This window comes from Danio rerio, chromosome 13, assembly GCF_049306965.1.
Source record: "Danio rerio strain Tuebingen ecotype United States chromosome 13, GRCz12tu, whole genome shotgun sequence".
Lineage (NCBI taxonomy): Eukaryota > Metazoa > Chordata > Actinopteri > Cypriniformes > Danionidae > Danio > Danio rerio.
This window is the reverse complement of record NC_133188.1, coordinates 18,185,626-18,208,417: the sequence shown is the minus strand read 5'-3', so window position 1 is coordinate 18,208,417 and position 22,792 is coordinate 18,185,626. Positions and strand designations below refer to the sequence as shown.

The following is a 22,792-nucleotide window of genomic DNA, read 5'->3' as shown; positions in this document are numbered from 1 at the left end:
GACATGCATTAGATATGAAAGTTTTGCTTAAATTTGGAATATAAACCAGGCTACTGTGACAAGATTTAAAGGTAATGCAATGAAGCTCTGAGATATCCAGACTGTATAAAATAATTTAAATTATCATATATTTTTAGTTTCATAAACATGATTTTTAAGAAATTTGAGATTAACTCACTGTAAAAATTTAACCAGCAATTATAATATGTTCACAATTCATCCGAAATTCATTCTGAGTTGTGATTGGTCTTGCATGTAACATCTTTAACACTACCTCTGCAAAGACATCATCAAGTCATCTGTTAATTCTCAGTGACAGCTGGCTGAAACCCAGATATATGTCATAAACCCTGCAGAGCGACTTAGATGAATCATTTCACTCAAAACCTAAACACACCTCAAACTTTAACTCAATTCTGTACCTGCCCCACAAGCACTTTAATCCCCCTGAGGAAAAGCAAATCTAGTTTTTCGATCATCTTATTTGGGAGAAGTGGACGGTAAGTCCAGAGGGGGAACCTGATAGCTAATCAGATGTTGAAATTTTAATATGGGTGCAGTTCTGTCTGTGTGTTCCGAAATAATTCCATTTTGATTGGCTAGTTCTAACCTCCCTTCCTGCCCCCGCAGTTGACCAAGCTTCACCAGTTGGCTATGCAGCATATCCCCCTTACCTCCCTTGGGCAGAGCAACCCCACCTTCCCTGGTACGTACCCAAAACTCCCCAGGGAAGTCTGTCTCTCCCTCTGTCTGTCTCTCTCTCTCTCTCTCTTGATCTGTCTTTTTCCTTCGTCTGTCATGTCTCACCACCTCAACCGCATGTTCTACTTTTCTGAAGAAATTGAGGGCGAAGCTGTTTTTGTGGTAAGGCAACAAATATCATAACACTGCCAACATAATGCTGCACATGCCGTGCTATAGGATACCATCACTAACCAGCTCCAAAGCTTTATTCAGGGGCAGACTGGCCATCTGAAATTTCTCTGGACAATTTGGGCCCTTTGCTATTTGTGTATACTGTGTATATAAAATGAAAATATGTATTCAATAAGTAAATATTCAATAAGTAAATATATACAAGTTCATTAACAGGTTCTCTCTTTTTATTTATTTATTTATTATTTTTAGATATGGACTGCATTATAGGACCTTGATCTCTGCTCGGTTAAATTTTGATGATGAAAATTCAAAGTGACATTTATTTACCTTTTTTTTTTAAGTAATATTTTAGTAATATGAACTATTATATTTTATAATATAAGTAAGTCTATAGAGTAACTTTACCAGGCTTTAGTACTCTAATTAACAATACTAATACAGACGATGACACATCAAACTGTTATAAATGTCAGTTAAAGAGCACCTATGATGAAAATGAACTTTTGTAAGCTATTTGGGAACTGTGTGTAGGTATAGTGTTTCCACAGTCATATTGGAGTAATATAAACCTAACAATTATTTTTTAATTGCTTGATGTTAAAATAGGACCCAAATCCCAGTGATTTTAAGGAGATGTAGGAGTGCAACTATCTTTTCCAACTCTGTAAAGTTTTATAAACGTTTTTAAAACAGAGCATGTTTGTAATAAAAACAGTAAAATCGCTATGTAATTCTTAACCGCTATAATTACCACAACCACATGGTGTCAGTAAACGCTAATATGTGTGTGTACTGCAAAGGCATTTTTTGTGTGACTCATCGTTTCAGAAAGGCTTGAATAAACTCCACCACAAAGTTTCAATAGTGTCTGTTTCTATCACTGACTGCCGTTTATCTGACGTAACGCATGAGAAGCAGACATGCCATTGGGAACGGTGAGCGGGGAGAAGCAACTGCTTAAAGCCCCTGCAACACTGAACTTAGACACCAAAATGGGCAGATTCTGAAGGCTATAATAAATAATTGGTATTTTGGGTATTTTGAGCTGAAGCTTTACAGACACATTCTGGAGACACCAAAGGCTGATCTTACATATTGTAAAAGGATTAAAATAGGTGCCCTTTAAAGTCACTTTAAGGTCCCATAATGCAATCCAGAAGCATAAATACATGGAAACGAATGGAAAAATACAGAAAACTGATAATGAATGGATATTTTTTTTTATATACTATTTTATTTATAATAATTATGCTCTAGCATTTTAACAATGGACAGTACAAGGTAAATTGTAAAAGGGCTGAACATGAAGAGACTGAATGCAGCAATATTGTCAAGTTATTTAAAATGAAAATGTTAAATAAGGCAGCCTGTCCAGATTTAAATAGATTGGACAGTTCAGTACAGCCTTGGTCAGACAGTGATTTTTTAAAATGATGTTAGACTATTGTATAATTTATCTATTATTACAAATTTAGTAAAGTAGGGCTTTTGTTGTTAAAGTAAATTTTGCCAACTGACAACCGCCGTTCGATAATTGAATTTTAACTGTTCACTGGTCAGATCAATATTAAATTATTATTTAATAATAATTAAAACAAATGTATGTGTCTATTCTGTGTTTGACACATTTCGGCCCAATCCCAATTCTACCCCTTAGCCCTTCCCTTCACCCCTACCCCTCGTTTTGCACGTGCATGCCAAGAGGTAGGGGTGTCCCAATTTTCTTTAGCTTGAAGGTGTAGGGCTAAGGGGAAGGGGTGAATAGCCCTTCGAATGAAGATTTTTCAGGACCACACTCGACACCAAGGGGTAAGAAAATTTGACAAAATTCACCAGCCAAAGCAGCAGGATTGCTGAAACCGGAAGTAAGGAGATTTACAATTTAGTATTTTTTGTCATTATTACAAAATTTTACGACAAACAAACACATTTTAATAAATTCATAACCGCATGATCTTTTACCATCATGCTTAAAAAAAAAAAAAAAAAAAACGCTAAATTTCGTGATCTATAATCCATAATATTGACTCCTGTACAGCAGTCTCACAACATTTTGACACTTGATGACCCTCAGATACCCTGTCAGTAATGTTTAGTGGCTAAGAATGAACTTTTTACAGTGTCTGCTATAATGTTAATGTTGTTTTTGTGTGTTTACATAGATGAATATGGCCACTGTGTAAATACACAGTACAGTACAGTACAGAGTGATCTCATTGCCACATTAGATCGTTACGATAACATAATATATGCCTTCAGTGATTTCCTGAAGATAAATACCAAAAAATAGCACAACTGGAATAACTACAGCATTCACGACCGCGGTCTCATATGAAGCAAAAGATTGCGATGACATGTAATGTCGTGTACAGGTGCTGGTACAAAAATAGAATTGGGTTTGGGCCTGAATTTTGCATTTCAAATTACTGATTTATTTTAAAATACGAACAACAACATGCAGAAGATATTGACAACAGAACATCTTCATGCAGTGTTTCCAACAGCATAGAAAAAAGAATAAAAGATTAAAATAAATAGGCCTTCCATAGAGTTTTTTTTTCACTTAAATGACAAATTTAGATTACAAAACAAAAACACTGACTGTATCCTTTTTAAGGACCGGCATAGGCTGTTTTTCCCCATCATATGTTTTTTTTTTTTCGTCAAATAAAAATATCAGGCTACCTCAAATCGATCACCTCACAAAAAATGCCTTTGATTAATGCCCTAATCTAATTCTTGTATAACAAACCTCTGTCAAAAATTTTAATAAAAGGGATTAGTTTAAAGATTTTGTCAAACTATTAAATTCCATACATTTAAAGCACAGGTTAAGCTTAAGCTATCATTTCATGTTGTAGCCTGAACACATTTGTAAATGATATATAGAGTTGAAGTCAAAATTATTATCCCTATTTGAGATTTTAGTTCTTTAAAAAAAGTTTTCAACAGAGAAATTTTTTTAAAATAATAGTTTTTATAACTTATTTTATGTAAGATTTTATTCAAATAGATAAAAAAAATTCTCTAAAAGAAATAATACAGGAAATTATATGAAAATTCCATTGCTCTATTAACCAACACTTTAGATGCATCACTTTCATTTCTTTATGATGGTCTACAGTATCTTTAAGTTTGAATATGGGGTTATAAATTGCAAATCTAGCTGGTGTTTCATATGTTGTGTTGCCAAGTCCAGGGCCACGGTTTAGTCCCAGTCTGCCTCTGGCTTTATTAGCCAATGTTGTCATAAGATTCTTCAAATGTGTCATGTCACCATAATGACGGCTATGTGATGCATATGTGTCACCCCTTTCTCTCCCTACATGTGAACTCATCACAAATGTTTAACATTCTTTCTCCCTTATGTCACTCCACACCTCCACAATACCCTTGACCCATTCAAACCGCCAGCATTTGTTCCTGAGCAAACCTGAAGCCCACTTTTACAGCAGCCCACATTTGTCATGACAAACAGAGTCCACGTATTGCAATTGCCAGCCCATAATTATGACTGTGGAAACAGGGAGTTGAAGAGATGCAGCCTCTTCAGCGACGTTTCCGATAATGTGCTCTATTTGGAAATGCTTTTATGGGTGTTTTTGAATCTCAGGCAGATGTGAATTAAGCAGAAATTCATTCATGACTCAGCCTCGGTGGCAGCCTTAGTGCTTTCGTATTTTGTGTAATTTTGATGTGATGTTTATTGGATGTCGTTTGAGCAGTCTCATTGACAGTGTAGTTATGTTTAAAGTTTCATTTTGTCAGACACTGAGTCGTGTGTGGCTTACCTTATCATTTCCCTGCATAGGTCTGGAGGCCTCCATTGCAACCAGTTCTCAAGAGTTGAGCATACCTAATGATGTAAGTGATATGTGTTTAGAATGGGATGCAATTAGCTTGTGGCAAAGTGTTGCATTGTTTAATGTTATTTTTTTTATGTACAAAAGCTAAAAAAAGAATTTAGTCTTGATCTTATAAATAAGCAGAATTTCTTTGTTATTTGTGTTGAAAAAAAGTGAATTAAAAAAAATAAAATCATAGTATATAATATATAAAATAGTTTATATTCTATATTTATTAGATAGTAGGGGTTTGATTAAAATGTTAATATTTGTTTTATTCTATAAAGATCTGATAATATTTCTTCCTAACTTCATACTGATTTTAACCAATTCATTTTATTCAGCACATTAAAATATTTCAATTAAGACCTTATTTTTGTGTTTCGATTAGAAGCCTGCCTTACTTTACTTTAAAATGCATGTCATATTTTGGATTTCTTGAAATGAGTTGCATGTACCTTTTCTATTCTCACAATGACATATTGTTTCTCTGATCATGGATTAAATCAATCTATTATTCAGCACCCGCTTGCAGAATCTATTTGGTAAAATCCAAGGCATGCCATACAGTACAGAACAACTTCCATGTCCTCGAGGTTCACTCTCAAGCTTGGTAGACTATTAATGTCCAGATGTTATTTACCCCTCACCCGTCTGTCTCGGTGTCTCTCAGCTCATCGGCTGCATCATTGGCAGACAGGGCAGTAAGATCAATGAGATTCGCCAGATGTCTGGTGCCCAGATCAAAATTGCCGGGGCCACAGACGGTTCGGCAGTTCGCCACGTCACCATCACGGGCTCCCCGGCCAACATCAGCGTGGCTCAGTACCTAATCAGTGCCAGGTAAGACCTTTAACTCTCACATTCGACATGATAGTTCTAAAGTGAAATTCTGTCTTCATTTATTTACTCACCCTCATGTCATTCCAAACATCTATGCTGTTTTCCCCATGGAACATAAAAGAAAAAAATTAAACATTAATAAATTTTTTTATTTTTGTATAATGACAGTTCAAACTACAAAAAGGACATCATAAAAACAGTATAAAACCAGTCCATGGGGTGCTGATCTGCAATTTACTATTATTTTCTGAAAGAATTGTAAGCTTTTATTCAGCAGGGCTGCATTTATTGATCAAAATTAAACGTAAATATGTTCATAATGCTTCATATATAAAATAAATGATTTGTGTTAATTTTTATTAATTAAAGAGTCATTGATCCATGAATTTGTCATGGTTTACACAAATATATTAAGCAGCACAGTTGTTTTCAGCACTGATTAAAGTATTTTGAGCACTAAATCAGGATAATTTCAAAAGCATCACTAAGGACAATAGAGAAATTATACTAAATTAAATGCAGCTTTAAAATAAAATAGATCAATTACATTTAAAATGTATTAAAACAGAAAAGTTATTTTTTAAATATGATACATATATATATATATATATATATATATATATATATATATATATATATATATCAACGTCTAATAATGCTACACCTTGACATTTTATGAACTTTACTACTAAGACGTTGGATTTGGTCACTTTCCAACACAATCTAAAATCAACCAAATATCAACATTATTTGACGTTGTTATTGGACGTCAAAATAACATTGTCCTTAGATGCTGGTTAGACATTGAATTTTGGTCACCTGATGCCATGACCTAAATCTAACCTAAGAGTAATGTCTTAGGATGTTGTGTGCCTGTTGGGTGCCATCATGCCTGATATGAAATCTACACCTTCAAAATATTCAATAAATAACAAACTTCATTTTTAGCACATGAAACTATATTATTGAGAAGACTTGGAATGTAGTGTAACTTAGTGTAATATTTAATTTTTTTTCATTAAAACGCAAAATGGAAAGCTTGTGCATTTTATTATTTGCACTTTGCTACATTTGATGAACTCTAACCTGCAAATTCATATTACAAAAGCCTGTGTAGATGCTAGAATACTGATTTGGAGTAAACTGTATGCAAAGTCTAGGTAGTGCTGTTGCCTCACAGCAAGGAGGTCGCTGGTTCGAGCCTCAGCTGGGTCAGTTGGCGTTTCTGTGTATAGTTTGCATGTTCTCCCTGCGTTTGCATGGGTTTCCACCGGGTACTCCGGCTTCCCTCACAGTCCAAAGACATGCGGTATAAGTGAATTGGGTAGTCTAAATTGTCCATTGTGTATGTGTGTGAATGAGTGTGTGTGGCTGTTTCCCAGAGATGGGTTGTGGCTGAAAGGGTATCCGCGTAAAAACGGGCTGGATAAGTTGGCGGTTCATACTGCTGTGGCAACCCCAGATTAAAAAAGGGACTAAGCCGAAAAGAAAATGAATGGATGAATAAAAGTCTAGATTGAGTGAGGTTTAAACCCACATCAATTTTCATTATACAGTCAAAACAAGAGCACCATTCTACAGAATGTCTCCTTTTGTGCTTTACAGAACAAACAAAAGCCATGAGAGTGAGTAAACAAAACCTGACAAAACTAGATGAGCTATTCAATTTACCCAATCAGTTTTACAGTACAAAATGTGTAATAGACAGCACTCAAATGATCTGTTTCATCTCACCCTTTTGCCACGCCTTTATTAATTTTCATCCAGGCATGTTATACCCTATTATTATTCCTTCTTGTAACACGTAACATTCCCTGAATTGATGATTCTTTTTTCTATTTCTCTCACCCCCTCCTCCATGTCACTCTCTCTCTCCTCTTGTGTGGCCCATAACCCCTCTATTAACCTCACGCTTGTCCCTCTCCATTTGCATGCATCTCAATGTGTGTCTTCAGTTTAGAGATGGCTAAACTGAGCATCCAGGCTGCGTCGTCCGCCAGCGCCGGTGCACCAATCGACCTCGGCCTGGGCTTCTCCCAATCCACACCTTCCGCCTCCACACCCTCCTCCATGGCCGTCCTGACTGCTTCCCCCTCCGCTATTAACGTCCACTCGCCTCAGTCCGTCCCCTCCATCCCCAGCGCCCATTACGCCTTGCCTGTTTCCAGTCTGCTTGGCATGAAAACCGTTCCCCTGCTGGCAGTGCACGCAGCCTCATCCGCAGGCCTTCCGGCAGGCCTCACTCCCTACACCACAAAGATCCCTACCTCATCCGGCATCAAAAAATCTGATCGGCAGAAGTTTGCCCCGTACTGAGCGGCTGTGGTCTTGTCTCATCCGTAATGTTGTACTTGTTTGTTATTTAGTCATGAATATTAAACGATTAGTTCACTTCAAGAATGAAGATTTCCTGATAAAACTTCGCCTTCGGCAAGATATTACTTTATTCAGATTCAAGAAATTTAGATTTTTGGGGAAAAACATGGAGGATTTTACTATATATATATGTATAGTAGCCTTTTTTGGTTGTTACTTTTTAAACTACACTTTTATTGTTCAAGTGAAGTAATTTCCCTTAAAATAAATAAATAATTTTATATATTTTGTGACCACAAAAGCTTGCCTATAACTATTGCCAGACAATATTTTCAGTAGGTGAGATCATTATTGAATGTTCAAACCACTGAACACCATAGAAGTCTACTATATATAACAACTATATATAACAACAACAGCAACAACAAAAATCCAACACGTTTTCCTCAAAATCCTTCATTTATTCTTGACAAAAGAATTTCATTCTGGAAGGGAACTAATCCTTTAACTAGACTAAATTTTGTTTTACATGTCTCTTTGAAACATTTCACCAAGAAATAGTGAGAGCATGACAAGATTAATCTCTTCTTATTCTGTATTGTCTTCCATTTTGTTTGACATTTCATTTGGAAGTGTTTGAAATATCCATCTTGCACTATATAATTTATCTGACAGTCCCTGTTTTTTAAAGCCAAAGCCTACAGGAACTTGATATATTGGTACTATGCAGATCATGGTGTAGAATGTGTATTTCTCTCTCTCTCTCTCTCTCTCTCTCTCTCTCTCTCTCTCTCTCTCTCTCTCTCTCTCTCTCTCTCTCCCTCTCTCTCTCTCTCTCTCTCTCTCTCTCTCTCTCTCTCTCTCTCTCTCTCTCTTTCTCTCTCAGGCAACATTAATAGGCAACATTATTAGCCCTCCAGTTTTTTCCTAATTTTTCCCAAGTGACATTTAACAGAGCAAGCAAATTTAATTTTATTTACTATAACTTACAATAACTGCCCACTTTATTTGGTACACTGGTCCAACTGCTTGTTAACGCAAATTTCTAATCAGCCAATCACATGGGAGGAATGCATTTAGGCATGTAGACATGGTCAAGACAATGTGCTGCATTTAAAACTGAGCATCAGAATGGGCAAGAAAGGTGATTTAAGCGACTTTGAACATGGCACCGTTGTTAGTACTAGACAGGTTGGTCTGAGTATTTTAGAAACTGCTGATCTACTGGCATTTTTAAACCATCTCTGGCGTTTACAAATAATGGTCTGAAAAAGAGGAAATATCCAGTGAGCGTCAGTTCTGTGGGCACAAATGCCTTGTTGTGGTCTCCACATATGGCCTCCACAGGCACCAGATCTCAACCCAATAAAGTATCTTTGGGATGTGGTGGAACGGGAGATTTCATGTCCATATTGACATGATAGCAGCAACTGTGTGATGCTATCATGTCAATATGGACCAAAATCTATGAGAAATATTTCCAGTACCTTGTTAGAATCTATGCCACTAAGGATTAAGGCAGTTCTGAGGGCAAAAGCTGGTCCAACCCGGTACTAACAAGGTGTACCTAATAAAGTGTCCGGTGAGGGTATATACAGTATGTTTAAGTTTGGCTGCAATAAAAACATTTTTTCTAACTTTTACAATGTTTTTAAGGCAGCCCCAGAACACTGTTGTCCAGTCTTTTGTCTAATTAACCTAAGATCCCTAATTATCCTAGTTAAGCTTTTTGGGAAATATTTGAAAAAGAATTTACGTTCCACAGGAGGGCTAAACGTTTTTACTTTTAACTATTTCCTGTATCTTAAATGTGTTAAAATAGCTGTTATCATTATTCCTGTATATTGATATAATATGCAAAGTAATTTAAAAACAGGGTGTACAGGATTTAAAAAGCGTTTCACAACAATTTAGTATGACTTACATTAGTCTACTTCATTAGCATAACATTAGATCAAATATCTAATTAGTGTTATTATTACTATTATTTAGTAATATCCTTTTCATTTATTGCTGCAGAGAAAATGAAAACATATAGTACCAGTGCTTAAGATGAGGGACAATCAATAATAAAAAAACACTTAATGATATATGTTCATCTGATAAAGGATTTAGATGATCTAAAAACTACTTCATGGAACCCACTTCTTGATCATCTTAGGTCATGTTCATCACAAAGTTACTTACACAATGAATCATGGGAATGAAAAGTGTCCCTTTTGAAATCTGTCATCTGTCATGATATTGAAGGGCTCTTTGAAGTATGCACTTTGGTTTGGAATGATCCTTGAGTAATGGCTGCCATGATTGTTCTCAATCCGAGGCACTCTTTGCAGACACATTTGTCCCATTTATCCTATTTGGGCAGCCTCTTCCTAAAATATATTCAGCAGCTTTGTATTTTGATGTATTAAATACAACTGTAATGTTATAATGTTTCCAAAATGTGCAAACTGGTTTTAATAATCTCAGTGTACTGATGACTAATAAAATATTATCTGGAAAATATTTATTGGAATATATTTATGTACTTTGTAATAAGTTCATAGTAAATCTTTTTTTGAACAATAGTACTGTAGATATGAGTAGCATTGAACCTGAGTAGCATTTTAATTTAAAGGGATGTGCTTGGACTTTCATAATTTTTAAGCAGTTTTTTAATGTATGTATATATTATTGCAAGGTGGTTTTATTCATAAAATGGTGTCTTACAATGCACATCAATACATGTATTTAAAATCTTAAGTTAACGTTATCATTTTGACAGTCTTTACTGTTCAAAGTCTTGGGATTTGCATTCTTTTAAAATACATTTTTTAAATAAAGCTCACCAAGGACATGCTCAACACAAGATGCATTAAAGGCTATTATTATGTAACAAAACATTCAGTTTCAGATACTTATTTGCACTAGAAACCTAGTTATTATTAATTGTTTAGTTCCACAAAGTAGCATTTTTAAACCAATTATAATACGTATTTCTGAATAACAATTACACATATTTAAATGATTTCTGAAGGATTGTGTGACTGGAGTAATGACGGTTAAAAGGTATTTTCATTTTTAAATAATTTACAAACGGAAAAAAAGATATTTAAATGGCATATATTTTTACCCTTTAACTGCCTGCTCTACCAAATGGTTGACCATGTATTGACTGTTTTATATAATGACTGTCAAAGTCATTTAAAGAATGGCTGTTTTAAATTCAATTCAACTTTATTTCTAAAGCGCTTTTACATAAGCGTTTTTTTAAAACTGTGTCAGTCCAGTTTTCAGAGTTTAAGTTCAGTTTTAGTTCAGTTCAGTATGGTTTAATTTTCACTGCTAAAAGTTCAAACATCGAAGAGCAAATTCATCATTGCGCAGCTCCACAAGTCCCAAATCATGCAAGCCATTGGCAACAGCGGCAAGGAACAAAATTCACCAATTGATGAAAGTGAAGGAAAAAAACCTTGAGAGAAACCAGGCTCAGTTGGGTACGACCATTTCCCAAATGCTGGAGAACGCTGGACGTCACATTGTGGAGAAACTGCGGGAGGAGAGGTTACTGGCAGGTGTACAGATACCTTCAGGATCAATGCGAAGACTCATGTCACTGGGGTCTTACAGGAATCAGTCTCATGCTTTCCACTCCTCCATGACCACCACAGCAGCTGCTCAGGATACGGCCTGGTCTAAAATTATGGAAACCTCAGGAATAATAAAATAAAAGTTTAACAGTAGTGCAGATGCCGTTCAAATTATAATGTCTTTTGGGAAGTGTTTCTGGCTCCGGCTGCCCTAAATAATACAGACTAACAATCTTTTAGAGGATTTGGATTTCAAAAGCATTTGTGTTTTATGTGTATGCTAATGCAATGAGATGTGTCATTAATCTAGTTTTAAATGGACAGAGTGTGTCTGCTTCATGAACTGTGCAAGAAGGGCTGTTCCAGAGTTTAGGTGCCAGATATGAGAAAGATCTACCACCTTGTGTTGATAATCTGGGAATAATCAATTGTCCAGAATTAATTTAACGTAGTGGACGTGAGGGCTATAATACACTAGTAGCTCCCTCAAATACGGGTGAGCTAAGCCATTCAGGGCTTTGTAGGTAGTCAATGAGATGTTAAAATTTACATGATATTTAAAAGGGAGCCAATGCAATGATGAAAGAACTGGAGTAATAGGATCATATTTGTTTGTTCTAGAAAGCACTCTAGCAGCTGAATTTTGAACTAGCTGAAGTTTGTTTGTTAGGGCCAACAGGGCAACCATATAGTAATGCAATACAACCAAGAGGTCATGAAAGCATGAATAAGCTTTTCTGCATCAGACAATGATACCATATGTCAAAGTTTGGCAGCATTTTTGAGATGAAAAATGCAGTTTTACAGATGTTTGAAATCTGACCTTCAAACGAAAGGTTGCTATCAAAAATCACCTAAATGTAAACTAGATGTAGTGTAAATAATGGTTTACACTACACCGCATTATTGGTTTACAAAAATTTTTAACAAACATAATTCTGTTGCACTAATACACTTGATTTTGGTTGCTCCGGTTTGCGGTACAGGTGAATTGGGAAGGCTAAATTGTCCGTAGTGTATGAATGAGTGTGTGGATGTTTCTCAGAAATGGGTTGCGGCTGAAATGGCATCCGCTGCGTACAAAAAAAACTTGCTGGATAGGTTGGTGGTTCATTCTGCTGTGGTGACCCCGGATTAATAAAGGGACTAAGCCGACAAGAAAATAAATGAATGAATGAATGGTCTTACACTTCATATTTTCTGAAATTTTCATAGCACATGTAATAATTCTGGTAGTTATACCATAAACCGACATGTCAACCATTTGGTAGAGGTTAATACTTTAAAAGCTATGAGATGTGTTAAAAATGCATTGAGTGTGTTTACATTAGTGCAATGCAATCCACATTTTTTTTCTTGGTGGGGCAGTTAAAGGGTTAAACAAAATAATAATAAATGCAGCCTTGGTGAGACTTGGTGTTGAAAAAAAAATCTCTAAACTTTTGAACAGTAGGGCATTTATTATATATCTTTCAGTTTTATTCTCTTTCATTTTCTGCGAACCTCCAAGCACTATTTTGCAAGGCCTGTGGGTCTCGAGACACCACTTTGTAAAACCCTAATACAACCAATACTTTGTAGTAAAACAATATTAACCAAAATGTACTATTTTTCCTCCAAGCCAAGATAAATGATGACAATATGAAACTGTGACACAGAAGACTCATGCTCCTCATGCCCAACAGGGCTAATTATGAGAAGTACAAGTGTTTTTCTTTCTTTCTTTTTTTTTTTTTTTTTTTTTTTACCAAGAATTTGATCTCTTCTTCTGTATCTGATTGTGTGTTTTCCTCCTAGGCTGTCCTCAGTGATAGCAAGTCTGAGGCCACTGTAGTGCAACATTTACAGCTTATCATTATTCTCTGATTGGATTACCCTAAAGACATAGTGGACTCTTTTGGACTCAAGAAATCCAATATTACATGATGAAAACTGTTTTCTAACTTAAACAAGAAGAAAAAATGTACAGAATTAAACTGCTGCGCTGTAATTGTAGTTTTTACTATTGAAGTGTCAACAATGCAATGCAAGATGTATTAGTGTTTCTCTGTAGATTACTTTTTGAACTTCTGTACACATTTTTTGATGACAAATCATTGTGCTTTTGACATTAAATGTAGATTTAAAAGAAAGCTTTTGTAGCATACACCCTTGAAGTTTCATTTTTATATTACAAATATGACTTGAAGTCTGTCTTTAAAATGAAATTAAAAGTGTTAATCCTCTATCCCAGTGCATTTTCATGCCTGACCTGTGATGATTGAAGCTAAAAGGGGAAAAAAAGTGTTTTCATGGAGCTCCAGATGCATATCTGCAGCCGCGAGCCTTTCAATAATACATGCCATACTTAAAACAGGGTTATTTTGGTTGAAGTAAGATGGTCTCTAAGAACCACATGTTCCAAAGAGGAAAAGAGTTTTTATGAACTATACGTGATTTATTTTTGTCTTAGGTGGTCCACTATGATAACATATTTTAAACTTTATTTGATGTGTAATATAGCTGTGTAAACACAACATCTCTGAATGTAAGACGCTCAAGGTTCAATGTAAAGGGAGACATTTAACAGAGTTAGCTTAGCAAAGCCTACAGCGAATCAAGTTTGGGAACTACAAAAAAATACATCAGGGTTAGTGAGATCACAAACGCTTCAGGTTACGTGCATTCACCAGCGCATACACCCCGCGCAGCCAAGGGGCGTGGCCTGATCGGTGCTGTAATGTTATAGCAGAGAAAGCTAAAATGCCCAATAGTATTTGGATGCAGCCATTATGATGCAAGCTAATATTGCATCACTTAGCGATGCAATGTCAGACACACTGCACTCAAATGGAGCTAGTGACATCACTGTGAGGGGTAGGGTTAGCGGTGGGGTTAGGTGAGCCCATTAAAAAGTATTGGATGCAGCCCAGATTCCAGGTCTGCATCCAGACCCCTTTTAAAATGCCGTCCAAACGCTGCTATTTTCACAGAGCTTGTTCTGTTTTTGTATTTGGGCCTCCAAAGGACATGACACAAATAGAGAAGTGCTTGCACTTTAATTTTAATTATGTTCCAGAGAATTATAAAAAATATATATTTCTAACATTTGACAAAGGACAACTTTCAAAATTTCTTCTCAGTGCTGGATTCGGCTAAAAACTCCTTAAAGAAGGAACAGCTCAAGCTATAATAGATGAAGCTGTGGATTATGATCCACAACCTGTAAGTATTTCTATTTGTTAAAATTTACTACATGCACAGTTTCTAGCACTAATGGTATGTTGTAGCAATGACATAAACATGGATGTAAACAATGGGAAATGCTGTTTGGCATTGTTAACAATTTAGCTACAAGTTAATTTTATCTGTCAAACACCTGTAAACATCCAGATTCTTCACCGGTGCTGAAGTGTGTCACTATGCGGCCACTTTCCGTGCATTCAGCATCTCAAATAACCAACTCACAAATATGTGAACGTTTCATATTACTTAGACACGCTTATATTATTTTGTTAGCCGACCAATCAGAGCCTCTTGAGGACAGGCCTTTTGGAGGAACTAGAAAATATGACAGTTGTTTTGCTGAGTAGCTGTATATATTCAAAGTAAGTTTTTATTAAAAAAAAGTAAAAAAAAAAAAGTGATTTTCTACAAATAAAGCACGAGCACACATTGCTTTGAATCTTATAAACACAACCAAGCCTTAAAAATACACTCTGGACCACCCCTTTAAGCTGTACAGCTTATATTATCCTGCTTATCAACCATTTGTTTCTGGTGGATGTTTGCTGCTTTTGTAAATGTCATCAATACGTCACATGGTTTACTAGGGGACAGACTCAGTGACAGGCTGAATGCTACTCATTTCACTCTGACACAGAACATAACATTCCCATTGGATCCGAGGAACAAACAATGCATCAAAGACACAGATTTTTATGCATTTAGTAAACATATTCACATAATATTAAACATTTCCTGATCTTTTGTGGTGTGTTAATAGTTTTGTAAGACATACTGTATGAATGTATTTATGACTAGAGCCTAAAACATTTTGCTGTAATCTAAATAACCCTCAGAGTGATGCCCAAGAAATGTTGTCTAATGCATAAGGCATGTGATCAGTTGAATTTTACATGACTTCTTTGAGTCATGTGTGTCTTCTTATTTACTGTAGCAGTTTTTCTGGAAACAATGTTGAGAATTGTTTAATCTGTTATAGTAGGAGCGTTGACTTGATGTTTTACACCTTTAAACTTTATACTGAATAAACAAACGGTCACTTGACTCCTTGCGTTGTCTTTTGGCATTGTTCATGTACAGTTTTCTACATTTTAAGGTCACTGCGACTTCGAACGGGAATCGAATCACTAAAATTGGGTTACAAGTACAACTCACTGAATACTAACTCACATTAGGCTGCAGCTGACCCTTATTACAGTTTTTTTTCCTATCGCCAACAAGCGCTTACCCATACTTCAGACACTTTTTCTAAACTCTTAACACAGACGCACACCTACAAAACACAATAAGCATAGGATTTTATTCTCAAAAATATTTTTTTTAATATATACTAACTTTATATTTTAAAATAGAACACTTCTTTCTCTGCACATACTAACTTTACTAAAACACTGGAAATCTGACTCAAAATGAAATTATTCTGTCAAAGACTAACACTTTACACTTCACAAGGTAAATGCAGTCAATCAAAGTACACCAGGTTTCAAAATATTGGCTATAGTATTGCATAGACTTTTATGTTTTACTGGTATTTGCATGCAAAACATGCATTCCATCATTTTGACACTAAATTTCTTGGTTGGGAACTGTATGTCCAGATGTACATTAATAATCACATTCAAAAGCATTTCATTAAAAAGCAAATACGTTGTTTTTTTCCTTTACTGTTGTCTACAGGAGGTACAGTTGAAACAGATAGAACAGATAATGTTTTACAGTATTGCTTACAGTGAACAAAATATCCATGAAACACACAAGAGCATTCTGAACAAATGACAACAGCAAAAAGGCCAGATAAAAAAGGGGCAAAGCACAGCATTACAAGTTCTAATCTTTGCGATCTTCATGGTTAGGCCACGTTTTCATTAACATCACTCCTCAAAGTCCTACAGTTGTAGCAAAATAAGCTAGGTTTATGAATATTAATGATCAATAATAACAAGATAATCTTAATTATTAACATTCTGAATTAACTTGGTTAATTTGACCAAATAAATATAACAATGACCTCGCCCGCTCGTCTGAGCAGACTCTGTAATTACCTATTTATTTAGAAAGGGAATCATAACTAGCCTACTTCTTGTGAAGTAGATTATTGTAATATTATTATGATATTATCATTATAATAGTTTAGAAATTTTTAGTAACTCAATCAGCTTGTAGCAAAATCAATCATTTAAGTAACTTTTTCTGTGAGGCAGACAAAGACAATCCAACGTGGTTATAGCTTGGTTTATTTACTAGTCTAACATATAACAAACAAACGTACAAAACATAACAACAAAGACATAGAAAAGAAAGCAAGCGGGGAAATAAGAGTTTAGAAAAAAGAATGGCAAATCTAGGTCAGTTCCAAACAACTATTAAGGACTACCAAGATTATAAAAACACCTTTTTGATAAGGGGCGCACATCTTTAACGCATACCAAAATACTTGGATTGAGAGGGTCGTTCTCGGTCTCTCTTTGTGCAAGTTTCTCTGATGCATGGAGCGATGGATTCCTTTAAGATGTCCTTTCTTGATGTGTTGAGCTTGCGATGCAGATCGGAGGATACGTGAGACGCAAACTTTAAATTGAGTTTTATTTGCTGGAAAATAAGAAAACGTGGACTAAGGCAAGTCACGTGGGTACAGAACTCCTGTGGAGACCTTGCTCCAACACCTTTCTGCCCAGAATCAGGGGAGAAAATGGGTTTTAACTATGGGTCAAGTCACACCCATTTTCTACTGTCTGACCAATGTTTTCATGGCAAAGTTGTAAGCGGTATATATATATATATATATATATATATATATATATATATATATATATATACATATATATATATATATATATATATATATATATATATATATATATATATATATATATACGTATATATATATATATATATATATATATATATATATATATATATATATATACGTATATATATATATATATATATATATATATATATATATATATATATATATATATATATATATATATATATACATATATATATATATATATATATATATATATACATATATATATATATATATATATATATATATATTTGCATAATGAGGGTCCTCCAGAAAACATATGAAGAGACATTAACTCAGAGCAAAGAATATAAGCTTTTCAAAGTTCTTATCATGCACTCAGCATCATGTGTTGTAAAATAGCAGCAGAAACGTAATGATACTAAACACAACACTCTAAACACACATTAGCATCTAGGCATTTCTAGACTATAAGACTTAAGAAGGACTTCATTAGTGCATGCATATACTAGTTTTACTACTTTTGCTATAGGGCTGAGCATATAGATTACAAACACATATTACAAATCATTTGGAGTGAGTTTTTGAGTTCAAATAGTTCTTTTCAATAGTGTGTGTTTTTAGTATGGGTGTCGAAAAAGGTGGGGGTTTTCCTTTGGAATGTCTTTTTGCACAAATGTCCACAAAAGAGAATATTCAAAAGGAGAGCATTTCCCCCTTTACACCTATCAGTAATAGATTATAGACTACAGAATAGATCCCCAGAGTCCACTACTACACATCTTCTGGAGCCGAAGGACATAAACTTCAAGCTAGTAAAAAAAAAAGGTATTTACGAATGTTTTTTTATTTTATTCTTAAGCTGTTCTCTTGCTGCGGCCCGTACGTTACACTGTATATGTGTAAATGTAATAGAGTCAGACTAGAATTAGCTGTAATTGGTCCAGTTTACATAAATCAGTGTCAGTTATTCAATTGTTTGTTTACAGTTTTTTACAAATCACAATGATTTTCGTTTTTTTCAATATATTTAACAAGTTTCCTAAACTCCTAACACGGTTAGCACAACATCCGTCTTTGTAGGCCTTGCAATGAACACATTCCTTGTTGCTTTGATACAAAATGCATACAGTTAAAACCAATTTCAAATGCTTGAATGCTTCTTTCAAATGCTTCTTTTATACACAAGCTCAACCCAGTCCAAAACAATGTATTTTTACAATCAAATTTACAAATGCTTTCAAACAGTATGTCACAACAGATAACATCATGTTCTAAACAGAACATATATAGGCTAAAGTCAAAGTGAACGGCTGTTTATGTTATAAAATGAAACACAAATATATTCCCTGTATTTTATTACATTGTCAATGAGAAACAGCTTGTTGCAGTAATGCAAATATATAAATTCCCATCTAGGAACCACACTCAGGTTTTTCCAATCACATGATCATATGTTCTAAAAGAGAAACTTTGGGCTTTTGAAAGGAACAGTGAACGCATCAAAGAACTCCATCACCAATACGTCCGGGTTAGGCTATACAATACAGTCATTACTGTAGTATACATAGTGTGTTTTGTAGTAAACTATATAAACCTGGAGTTCATCAGTACAAAAGATATACAGTACAGTACAGCATAAACATACACTGTGTCTATTACTTTCAGAGAGTCTTGGAGTTCGAGGCAAATCAAGTCCCATATGAAATTATCTATGAGGACGAGACTGGCTTCAACTTACTGTAGCAAAAAGGCATTGCAAGAAACATTCAGTAATAGGCTAAAGAGCCACAGTTACCATGCCGGGCCAGAGAAGATATCAAGTGTGATGTGGATGAGAACATGTGGCCAAATGCAGAATAAACGATTACTTTGTTTTTTATTATAATTCCACTGCTCTTTCTGTTTGTACAGTATATCTCGCAGTAATGTCCTTTTGCAAACTCTGTACTGCAGCAATTCTGTGTCTGTATTTTTTTACATAAACTGTTCATTTTTTAAAACCACTCTAAGATGGTCATTGATTTTTTGTTTTGAATTTTTGCAGCAAAAGAAACAAAGTGCATGCATTTACTAAACCCAACAAAACAAAGGTGTAGAAATGCTTTAAATATAAGGGCAGACCTGACATAAAATAATGCAGTTTCTGTCATTTCAGCTGATGATAGTGATCTTTTGTCAATGTGTTATGATTGACTAAATGTTCATGTTGGAGGAGAACATGTGTTAGTGTTTTGAATAATTTTTTGATTTTGAAACATGTTTGCAGTGTTTTGTTAGACATGGTGTATTGTGTTAGTTTATTATTGTATTTTGAAAATTAGTTTTGTGATTTTGAGCATGAAATTAACCATTTTACCTATTGTATTGTAGTTGTGTTGGTGTGATAAGAGTTTAGGAAACTTGTTAAATGTTAAAAAAACTGTCATAGCAATTGTAAAAAACTGTATTATCAGCTGGGTTATATTTATATTTTTTATATTGTTTTCGAACTAATATCATTGCAGTAGCTGAGGATTTTATACTGTATCTAAGGTTTGGAATATTGTTATTGTGGGATGTTGTGTGTTAACATTTATAAATATTACAAAACAAAACATCATTTTGTTGGGAGGTATAGCTTGTTTGTAAAGAAAATGTAGTCATTGAGAAAATGCATTCACTGACTGCATATTGGGTGAAAACGACATGAAATGTGTGAATAATATGGCCATAAAAGACTGATGCTGTGCTAATTGTATTTAGAGCTTTGCAAATGTGACAACTGGTTGGACAAACTCTCGTTAGCAATTGAAAAAAACTGTAAAAATGTAGAAAACATGACAGGTTTACTCAACAACAAAAAACAAACTTATTTTGGACTATGTCACTGACATTAGTTTTGATGATGTCAAATAATTGCACTCCTACTGGCTCTTAATCTGTTTTTATTGTCAATGCAACACAACTTTCAATAAAAAATACTAATATGATGTGCCACATTGTGTGGCTTTTGCCTTTAAGAGTCAGACACAACACTAAAAAAAGATGTGATGTATGTCTTCACAGTTTTTTGATAAGAAAAGAAATGAATGAGAATGAGATGCCTGATGACTTTAAGGCTTTCAGGAAAGAACAGCTACTGAAAGAGTGCAGATGTCTAGATGGGTATAAATGCACACAAAACAAATGTTGTGCCATCAGTGTTTATGCAAAAACCATCTAAATACTTCAATAATAAGTGAATTTTGCTTTGAGAAAGGACTGGATGTATACAAGCTAACACTTGATCTTAGAAATATTGTTTGTGTGTTTTTTTTTTCAAAGAGATACCTGGTAATTGGTCAGTTTCAATCCTGGCTATAGTAAATGAATAAAAACAAAACGGTTTTCTAACATAAAAAATGTACAGCAATTAACTGCTGTGCTGTGGATTGTTTAAAGTCTCAACAATTAGGAGATGATGAGGAGATGCCCCCCAAAAATTAGCAAAACGCTTTGAGTGTCCAGAAAATCGCTATATGCAGTTGAAACCAGAAGTTTACATACACTTTATAAAAAGGCACATAACCATTTTTTAAAATGTCAGATGTTAATGTGACTAAACTTTTTCCCTTTTAGGCAAGTTCAGTTTATCACATTTGTTTCTGTTTTGCTTAATAGCAGAATAACGAAAAATATTTTTGAGAAATTGTTATAACTTTTCTTGAAAGTCAAGTTTACATACAATCAGATTAGTTTGCCTCTGAAAAGGCTCAGATGATGGTGTCAAGGTTTTGGAAGTTTCTGATTGGCTAATTGACAACACTTGAGTTAATTGGAGGCACAACTGTGGTATAGTATTTAAGAAAAAACCTCAAACACACTGCTTCCTTGTGTGACAACATGGGAAAATCAACAAGCCAGGATCAACAACAACAACAAAGCCAGATTACAATTAGCTAAATTACACTGGGAAAAAGAATAATTTTTTGAGACATGTTCTGCGGTCTGATGGAACTAAGATTGAACTGTTTGGCCATAATGAACAGTGTTACATTTGGAGGACAAAGGGGAAAGCTTACAAGCCTAGGAACACCATCCCAACTGTGAAGTATGGGGGCGGCAGCATCATGTTGTATGGCTGTTTTGCTGGAGGAGGAACTGGGACTGAAAGCAACATCTCAAGACATCAGCCAGGAAATTAAAATTTGGCCACAAATGGGTCTTCCAAACAGACCATGACCCTAAACATACTGCCAAATTAGTTCAAATGTGCTTTAAGGACAACAGAGTGAATGTTTTGGAGTAGCCATCACAAAGTCCTGATCTCAATCCTATAGAAAATCTGTGGGTAATTTGTGAGTTGAAAAAGCTTGTGGGAGCAAGACAGCCTTCAAATCTGACCCAGTTACACCAATTATGTCAGGAGGAATTGGCCAAAACTCCTTTAAACTAGTGTAAGATGCTTGTGGAAGGATACCCAAAACATTTGACCAAAGTTACACAGTTTAAAAGGAAAGCTAAAAAAATACTCAGGAAATGTATGTTAACTTTTGACTGTCTAGAAATTAATAAAACATTCTCAAAATAAATTCTCTCATTACTCTGGCATTTAGCAAATGTAAATCATTTAGGTAATCCTAAAATAGACCTAAAATAGTAAACGATTAGTATGATTTACCATGAGACATTTAAAAAAATGGTTTTGTTCCTTTTTTGTTTGTAAATTTCTGCTTTCAACTGTAAATATAAGGAATTATTATTATCAGATTATAAGATTATTATCAGATTATAAGATTATTATCAGATTATAATATTTTTTAAGGAGATACCTGACAATTGGTCAGTTTCACTGTGGTACGTTCTTCAGTTGATTGATTCAGCATTGAAGATGGATGTTGATGAATGTCAGCATTTTTATTGTACACTCAAAAAATATGTATTTTTGCTGCTTGTTCAAACTACTTATGAGATGAAATGACACAATTGTTGATGCTTTTTTGGGACATTTAAGCTAATTTTACATGGGACAACATGAATAAATTGGCTGAAACTCCACATTTTTTAACGTGTGTAGCATTTCTCAATTTTACTCAATATTCTGAAGCATTTACCATTTTAAATGTTAGTGAAGTCCAAGAGCTCTCTGATTGAAAATTAAAACCAAAAGCAGCACAATCTAGCATTTTATCAGTATTTTACTCTCCAAATTGTTTAAACAGCAGCAGGCAACTCCAGTGGCTGACCGAATATATATCCATTTGACATAACTCACTGAACACTTAAATGAAAACACTTAACCTATATATTCCATAATTTCAAAAATACTACTTTGTATTTCACTAGGATACATTATTTATGTTATATTAAGTCATGAA

At 34.6% G+C, this 22,792-nt stretch overlaps 1 protein-coding gene across 16 annotated transcripts in view; it reads left to right on the top strand.

The window, feature by feature from the left end:
- zgc:110045 overlaps window positions 1-15,724 on the top strand; it is a 46,639-nt gene extending 30,915 nt beyond the window's left edge. For 4 of the 16 annotated variants that reach the window (XM_073919940.1, XM_009307259.5, XM_073919939.1 and 1 more), the window contains 4 exons: window positions 631-706; window positions 4,691-4,743; window positions 5,398-5,567; window positions 13,253-15,724. In XM_073919940.1, the coding sequence (XP_073776041.1) occupies window positions 631-706; window positions 4,691-4,743; window positions 5,398-5,567; window positions 13,253-13,289 (336 nt within the window). In that variant the 3' untranslated portion in view covers window positions 13,290-15,724. Of the gene's footprint in view, window positions 1-630; window positions 707-4,690; window positions 4,744-5,397; window positions 5,568-7,334; window positions 10,392-13,252 lie in introns of those variants that run through there. The other 12 variants (XM_005156689.5, XM_005156688.5, XM_068212933.1 and 9 more) reach the window with 5 other exon arrangements.
- Window positions 15,725-22,792: the final 7,068 nt, after the last annotated feature.